Genomic DNA, 8,980 nt, shown 5'->3' with positions numbered 1-8,980 from the left:
AAACACACCCCTGTTTTAGTTACAAAGTGCCGTAACTCAAAAAGTTTAAATCTTATTTTCACCAAAAAGTATACAGATCATTTGACCATCATAAAAAACAACTATATCAAGTTTCATGAAATTTAGATAAGTCGTTCTCAAGTTACGGTGCGACATGTTTACGCCGGACAGACAGACGAACGGACGGACGGACGGACACCGGACATTTGTATACCATAATACGTCCCGTCAAAATTTTGACGGGCGTATAAAAAAAAACTAAAATATTATGGATTTTTCAATAACTTACTTTATTGCAAACAAAGAAAGATAACTCTTGAAAATTTTGTTTGTTTCTAGTCTTTCGGATAATATATATTAAATCTTTAAATTTTTTTTTCTTTTCAATTGATAATGATTATGTTTGAATACAGTTCTATTGTGTCTCTTTATACGTAAAAAAGGACAGAAACTTTCGATACATCTGTATGTATCTTTATTCTTATGGTACACTGTATAGGTCCCAGCATAGATGTACATCTATGTCTATGGTCCCAGCTTGGACAGTTCATGGAAGTCGTTCAAACACTACAAAGTCCGAAATTAATATGTAGGTAAATCTCTTTTATTTTTCACAGTCATTTTTTTTTTGTTATCTTTTTGCATTCCATTCATTCTCTTTTCCCTATATTTTAGGCTCATTCAATTTGTTGTATTCATTAATTTTTGTCGCCATTACTATCAAGGCCCTCACATATCCCGACATGCAGGCATCTTTCCTTTGTTCTTGAACTATAAACTTACGATAAAAATGTAAACCAGAGTGTTTGTTAATAATTAATCAGAGATATTTAATACAATTTTATTTTAAAAGGACTCTGGTTCAATGCACGAAGGCAGGAAAGCCTTAACCTGTTAATAATTTCACGCTCTAGATATTTGTTTGTTATAAACATACGTAAACAGTGGATTGACGTAATAGAGTATCGCCAAATAAGGAGTGTCTAAATTTAAACTTTACTTTCTAGACTTCTCTCGTCTTTTGGTTCATATGATTGTAAAGTCCGAAACTTCCACACGGCGAATGAGTAATGTTACTATTTTGGGAACATGATTCATTGTGACTCACTTGTGTATATAAGACCAACTGGTATATTCCCTGTCATATACGAATCACAACTAGTCGTGAGTCATAATATACTTGGATAAAAGATTTGAAATTTATATCGGCCTTATTAACGTATTACCAAATTTATTCAGTTTCAACCAAGAGGAAAACTATTAGATTTAAAGTAACATGTACAATAGTGCAGCCGAAAAAGGAGAAAACTATAGTGAAGAATCAAAATACGTGGCGAAGATTCTTTCCAACATGTCTAACGCCTCATCAGTCAGTTCAGTAAGTATCAACTTTCGTGTCTTTTATTTGATAGCCATAATTTGTGTTATTAAAGTACTAAACAAAGTATTTATTTTATTTTTTTACTAATTTTAATTTAATGCATACAAATGTAATAAAAAAAAGAACTTGATTGTATTGTTCCCCCTAAAGACATAAAGGCTAAAACGCATGCGCCGAATCGGCTAAATTTAGACTACACGTGACAAATTTGACTGATAATTTAGTATATATATATGTACAACTTCATGTATACATAAGCTTTACAATATTTAACTCGCAATGTGGCAAAATTTTTCTAATTTTTATGGAAGAAATAGTTCACGGGTATGTATCATAATTTGTTAAGGTGCATTTCAGAGCCGTATATGAAGGTACAATTAAATGTATGATTTAAGATGGTTTTTATATGATCTCGGGAAGAAAAAAAAGTAATCAAGTAAAACGTGTCGCTATTGTAGTTTAATGGTATATAGTCAAATATTGTTACTTCTTTTTTTTCAGTATGTTGTGCCTTCAGTATCTTATGGTGTTACATCAGCTTCAACACCGACATCGCTTCTTACGCCTTCAACATTATCAAACCTTGAACAAACATTCATAGAATTACAATCAGTACCTGTTAATTCAGGTCAAAACCCTTTAACTCAGAGTGGATTTTTACCACCAGTTGTTGACCTACACGACAGGTCAAATGATGGGTATGATTATGGCGATAGCAGCGATTCGGATTGGACTCCTAGTAAGAAATCGAGAGTGTCAGAATCAGGAGACTCTCATGTCACTACTTCATATATGATGTCAAGTGGACCTGGCCGCAAAGGAGGGCGAAGAAGAAATGATGAAAATGTAAGTATATAAATATCACGTATGTACCTCTCACAAGTCCGCATTATAAGCATGCGAACCATGAATATTCTGTCAGAGATTAAATGACAATTATTACATTGCTTCACCGTGCCAAGCATAAGCAAGAACAAATCACCTGCCAGGTATCAAAGAGTAAGAATAAATACGGGTCTGAATGTCGGAATATATGCCGTGTATATTCATGTTATTGATCGTAAAGATTTAGTGAGCACGAAAATTCCGATCTCGAAGTGTTTACAAATTATCTATCTTTATATCAAGTTAGACGCAATATAATTTTGTCTTTATTATGCTGCAGCCAGATACCAATCAATTCAAGTTACAGTTGGAATTTGATAGCTCCAACAATACATGCATATTTTATATTCCCTAATACACGTAAATGTTTTATCAAAATCTGTAAATATCACACGTTCCTGTGTGTACTCACTTTTATCCGGATTACAAGTTAATATATTTTTAATACCAGTTACATGCTACAAGTTAATAAGAGGCGGACGTTGAACCGACAAGATAAGACTATTACAATTTCCGTTTCTGTTTATCATGTTTGAGAAACCGTAGTTCATCCGTCTTATTGACACTTTTACGTGCTATTAATTTTTAAAAACTTTCATTTTCCCGGGTGTCGTCTACATAACAAGTGCCCGCAAGCTCATGTCGAGTCATACATTTTAATGTCAACATTTTCATTTGTGACTGATTGCTTGTTTTTATAGTATATTTCTCGTAATATAACCTATCATTCAAATAAAGAAGTAGAAATACAAAAATGTATGTACACCATCGGCACGCATGCCAACAAGCTATATGAGTATTAAAAGTGGTTTACAAACCGATTGAACAATCTCTCACCTTCTTAATCGTTCCTGTTTCTTTCTTATTATAGTTATCAGCAGAGGAAGAAGAACGGAGAAGGATTAGACGAGAGAGAAACAAACTAGCTGCAGCTAAGTGTCGCCAAAGAAGGGTTGACCATACAAATAGACTTGTAAATGTAAGTTTAATTAAATTTTGTGCAGGAATGATTTTAAAAAGAGAAGTTTTACTGGACATAGGACAAAACTTAAAAATATTGATTTCAATTAATGAAAGGGTGTCATACCTTTGTTGACATGCAGAATAACTAAAGCCATCTTCTATTCACAAAGTGACCGAAAAGGATGATGGCACATGCACTTAATTATTATAAAACAAGATGGAGAAAAAAATGTTTCTTTTCTTACATGTAATATACAGATAATGAGTCCAAACCTGGGTCCAAATAAGCTTTGGAATTTTTAACAAAATATCAAATCTATTTTGGAGCAACAAAATATGAATATTTCAGACATGGATAATATTATTTCAGGTTTTGAATTGAGGGATATGTTTATAAGTATGACATAAAATTATATGACCAACGAAAAAAAGGTTGACCATCTTCTAGTCTAGATTAATTTTTGCTCTAGATTTAATAGGTTTTATTGTTCTCATAGGAAACTGATGGATTGGAAAAAGAAAGAGATAATTTGGAAATAGAAATTCAGTCTCTTCAGCAAGAGAAGGATCAGTTGGAATTCATTTTGCAAGCTCACACACCAGTGTGCAAGGTTGAAAAACAAGATAAGCAAGAGTATAGTCCCCGTACACTTAAAATCAAATCTGAACCATTAGAAGGCAGTTGTGTGAATGCATGTGCTTCAACAAGACCAAGTACTCTATCTTTTAAATCTGAAAAAGCTATGGGCATTCCAATTACAACGCCATCAAACGGATTTTATTTCACATTAGACAATATGGTTGATCATACTGGCCTTACACCAATAACTAATGGTCCAAATACATGCAGTACTGAAGCATCAAGAACAACGAGTGACAGTAGTGCTGAAAATGTTAATTCTCCTACACTAATTTCATTATAATTTTCAATCTAACACAAACTTTTGGGACAATGTCTTGCCAGTTTTGAGATTAACTCATACAAGTTAAATAAGTTTTTGTTTCGGGAGCATCACTATCATATTGAGTAACAGTTGAAACGGTGTAAAGATACAAATATGAAAATACATATGACTTGGATTCAAGAGGATGCAAAACAAACTTAATGTGTGTAGCATAAACATGCAAAATAATATTTATTTTTGTACAAAGATCTATGCATGAAGAATTTTGATATTTTTAGTGTTCATTTTTAAATTTTCTACTTATTTTTCTACATTTAATTTGTTGGTGCTTGTGTTATGATTCTTATCAAATGCTACAAATATGCTGTTCATTATTATTTATGTTTCACAAATAAATAAATTTAACTGAATTAGTATCATTATATTAATACTCATTAATACACAGCATTATTAAGTGGACCAGCAGTAATTATTATCATAGAATAAATGATATTACTTGTGCTGTTTGGAAAAGGTTACATTTGACACTTCAAATGGCCACACTATTGGTGTACTGTGACAAAAGAAAATTCTCACACACATGTTTTGTGAATAAGACAGAAAAAGGAAGAATAAATAAAGGCATAATGCTTTATTTGTTCAAAACCTATTATATATTTTTTCCGACAAATTATGAAGTAGTATTCTGAATGAAAATCCATTTTGACCATATATACACAAGGGCGGAGCCAGCCATTTTACAAAGGGGGGGGGGGGGGGGGGGGGGGGGTCCCAACCCAGGACAAAAGGAGGGGGTTCCAACTATATGTCCCCATTCAAATGCATTGATCGCCCAAAATTAAGTGGGGAGGGGTTCCAACCCCCGGAACCCTCCCCCTGGATCCGCCACTGTATACATGTAGAATAGCCTTGGATATTAGCTCAATCTACATTACAGTGAGCAGGGATAATTCGGTATTATTGTTTAAATGTATTTCAAAATTTCAATTTGTGATACCACTTCTGGTGATAGATATAGAATAACATGTACTCCTTGCATTATATAGACGAAATGTTCACCTTGCAATCATTCCACACACCACATATATAAACTATCCCTGATAGTATCTGAAAAAGAAACTTAACCATGAAAACATAATGCTAACTTCTGAAACATGAAAATATGGTAAAGGTTAGATAACCCTGCAAGTCCGACAGTTTCGCCTAATGGTTATGTTCCGGACCATATGAGTTTTCGGACCATACTCGTATGGTTATGATCATACCATACACGTATTGTCGTGGTAATTAACATGTTTAATTTAAATACTTTTACACTCGTTATACGGTGTGACCCTTCAAGTTGTCACGTCATTAAAAAGGTGTTCTTATACGACCGCAAAAATTGAAAAGTTTTTGGTTGTATATTGGTATCACGTTGGCGTCGTCGTCGGCGTCGTCGTCCGAATACTTTTAGTTTTCGCACTCTAACTTTAGTAAAAGTGAATAGAAATCTATGAAATTTAACACAAGATTATGACCACAAAAGGAAGGTGGGGATTGATTTTGGGACTTTTGGTCCCACTATTTTAGGAATTAGTGGCCAAAAAGGGCCCTAATAAGCATTTTCTTGGTTTTCGCACTATAACTTTAGTTAAAGTAAATAGAAATCTATGAAATTTTGACACAAGGTTTATGACCACAAAAGGAAAGTTGGGATTGATTTTGGGAGTTGAGGACCCAACAGTTTAGGAATTAGGGGCCAAAAAGGGGCCCAAATAAGCATTATTCTTGGTTTTAGCACTATAACTTTAGTATAAGTAAATAGAAATCTATTAAATTTAAACACAAGGTTTATGACCATAAAAGGAAGGTTGAGTTTGATTTTGGGAGTTTTTGTGTCAACAGTTTAGGAATAAGGGGTCCAAAGGGTCCAAAATTGAACTTTGTTTTGATTTCATCAAAAATTGAATAATTGGGGTTCTTTGATATGCCGAATCTAACTGTGTTTGTAGATTCTTAATTTTTGGTCCCGTTTTCAAATTGGTCTACATTAAGGTCCAATAGGGTCCAAAATTAAACTTAGTTAGATTTTTACAAAAATTGAATCCTGGGGGTTCTTTGACATGCTGAATCTAAAAATATACTTAGATTTTTTATTAATGGCCCAGTTTTCAAGTTGGTCCAAATGGGGGTCCAAATTTAAACTTTTGTTTGATTTCATCAAAAATTGAATAATTGGGGTTCTTTGATATGCCAAATCTAACTGTGTATGTAGATTCTTAATTTTTGTACCCGTTTTTAAATTGGTCTACATTAAAGTCCAAAGGGTCTAAAATTAAACTTAGTTTGATTTTAACAAACATTGTTGTGCTTTTTTGATATGCTGAATCTAAACATGTACTTAGATTTTTGATTATTGGCCCAGTTTTCAAGTTGGTTCAAATCAGGATCCAAAATTATTATATTAAGTATTGTGCAATAGCAAGAAATTTTCAATTGCACAGTATTAAACTCTGCGGTCGTATAAAGCTGCGCCCTGCGGAGCATCTGGTTATCATAATATCACAGACTCTGATTAAAAACAATTTGTATCAGAAGTACATAAAAATGTGAACTGTAGAATTTTAATGTTTTGTTTCATAGATCACCGGAATACTGCACCATCTTATCTTTACTCTTTCCTATCGGGTAGTGAAACTTGAGTTTGAAATAAGAAAGATTTAAAATTGTGCACACGTTTTTTCTGATCTTTTGTGGGTTAATGTTGTTCAAGATAATTTTCGGTGCAGTTACTTTCTTTTCATTTGTTATTTTTTCCTCTGTTACACGACCATGTACTTTTTGTATTGCCCCTTGACATCTCCTGCTTCTGTTTAAACCTTTTCCACCAATATCTTTTATTTAAAACAGATGTCATCTGTTTTAAATAAATAGTCTCATTCCCGGAATTTGTTATACAGTAATTCATTTTAATATCAGCTTTTTTATAAGCATATAAACTGCTTGGTCTCTTCACACAACTTATGTTTAGGACGGAATGCATCAATAGGTACATACATGTACCAGGTTATGGATATATAAGTACATGTTATGTGCTTTTGACCTTCACAAGAATTCTTAAACATTCATAGATGTGCAAAGAATATTGTTGTCGTTGGGTTGTTGTCTCAATGACATATACCTCACATTTCTGTTTAGTCATAGCATCTGTGCCTTTTCAATTTATTGCAGAAAATATTAGCATAAACATTTTTTTTTCAAAACAGGAGAGGTGAAATAGTGATCACAGAATGAGGACATGTAAAACTGAAACAGATAAATATAAATAAGCACCATTGACAATTTGTTAAAGGACTGAAACAAACACAGATGGTGACCAATGTGAGCGACTAGTGTACAGTAGTAGAGTGAACATTTTTTGCTTCTTTTTCTACACATTTTGTCATTTCATGTAAACAATTAAATATGTTACTTTCCATGGAGAGGAAGGAATTTGTGAAACGAAATATTTTGCTATTTAGTACTGTCAAGATATATCACAGGGTGTTGTAAGATAAATGAATAGTTTCTCTTTTTTTTACATTATGCTACCTTTATGCTACAAGGGTAGCATTGTCCATTCTCATGATGTACAAAGATATTATAGAGTGGCCTTCCAATGATAGTCATACATGTAAATCATTGTCTCATTAACAATCATACTACATCACCATATTGTTATACATGTACATGTATACTTTGTAAACATAAAGAAGACAATTGAAGTTGAACACAAGATATTTATTTGCTTTTTTATCCATCTGCACAACTGCACTGTATTACTTCTGCTTCAAATTCAATAGATTGAATGCAGAGTCTTGTATTCAGTGGCGGATCCAGAGGGGGGGGTTCCGGGGGTCCGCACCCCCCCTTTATTTTGGCCGATCAATGCATTTGAATCGGGACATATGTTTGCACCCCCCCCCCCCTGCACCCCCCCTTTGCCCTGGGCTAGCACCCCCCCTTTCGAAAATTTCTGCATCCGCCACTGTGTATTTGTTTTTAGTTCAATGGTCTCGTCATCAATTGCACAAAAATCGCATACACATGTACATCAAGTTTGGCATATGAACTACAATAGTTACGTATGGTGTTTTTACAGTCAGGATAAGCACATGTAATTTTCTCTCTTACACAACCATTGTTAAGTATCACATTTGGATAAAGTCATCACTAATAGTTGTTCCTGTTTGCCAGGGAGTCTTATTTTCAATCAGAAAGACTTGGGAGTCCTACATTCATGTATGATATTATATCTCTTGTATGCTGCACTGTTAGGAAAATTTGATCAACATCTTTGTTCTTTATAACATGCAGGATCCTGTTAAAAAAAAAAAGCTGTCAGATACTGAATGTAAATAATATATATATAAAATTGTAAATGTCATCAAAGTGGTGGAAATAATGAATTTTTATACACAAATCCAGCGTCTTGTGAAATTAAATCATGTGATGGGTACAATTTTTCTCTAAAGATGGACAAGTTTATAAACTGTAGCCACGGACAGGGTCTGTCTGTATATTGAAGAATATTAAAATGACCGACAGCTATAATACTGTTTTTAATTGTAAATTGCATCACAGTTGGTGAAAATATGAAAAATACAACTTGTGTACACATATCCAGTATGTCATAGCAATGTTATTCATGTTATTGGTACATTTATTCTCTAAAGATTGACAAGTTTATAATCTGTAGCCTTTTACAAAGGTCTCTCTAAATATTGAATAAAATGAACAAGGCCAACACCTAAAATACTTCTTTTTAATTGTAAATTGCATCAAAGTCATAGAAAAGTAATGCATGTGCTGGGTACAATAATTC

The 8,980-nt window shown here is 33.3% G+C and overlaps 1 protein-coding gene across 2 annotated transcripts; it reads left to right on the top strand.

The window, feature by feature from the left end:
* The first annotated feature begins 1,127 nt into the window (after positions 1–1,127).
* LOC139507067 (fos-related antigen 1-like) lies at positions 1,128–4,544 on the top strand. Of its 2 annotated transcripts, none has more exons than XM_071295631.1 (4): positions 1,128–1,378; positions 1,883–2,227; positions 3,138–3,245; positions 3,727–4,544. In XM_071295631.1, exons 1-4 carry the CDS (start codon positions 1,277–1,279, stop codon positions 4,150–4,152), a joined length of 981 nt encoding a protein of 326 aa, XP_071151732.1. In that variant the 5' UTR covers positions 1,128–1,276; the 3' UTR covers positions 4,153–4,544. The 2 variants fall into 2 exon arrangements, with proteins under 2 accessions (XP_071151732.1, XP_071151733.1); XM_071295632.1 differs by lacking the exon at positions 1,128–1,378 and adding an exon at positions 1,580–1,705.
* Positions 4,545–8,980: the final 4,436 nt, after the last annotated feature.

The sequence above is a fragment of the Mytilus edulis genome, unplaced genomic scaffold (assembly GCF_963676685.1).
Source record: "Mytilus edulis unplaced genomic scaffold, xbMytEdul2.2 SCAFFOLD_1426, whole genome shotgun sequence".
NCBI classification, from domain to species: Eukaryota; Metazoa; Mollusca; class Bivalvia; order Mytilida; family Mytilidae; genus Mytilus; species Mytilus edulis.
This window is presented reverse-complemented; position numbering and strand designations above follow the sequence as displayed.

Excerpts from the sequence above, each read along its gene's own strand:
- LOC139507067 (XM_071295631.1), top strand. The coding sequence starts at position 1,277 with ATGTACAATAGTGCAGCCGAAAAAGGAGAAAACTATAGTGAAGAATCA. Across the intron at positions 1,379-1,882 it reads ACGCCTCATCAGTCAGTTCA|TATGTTGTGCCTTCAGTATC; the intron begins GTAAGTATCAAC and ends CTTTTTTTTCAG. Across the intron at positions 3,246-3,726 it reads ATACAAATAGACTTGTAAAT|GAAACTGATGGATTGGAAAA; the intron begins GTAAGTTTAATT and ends TTGTTCTCATAG.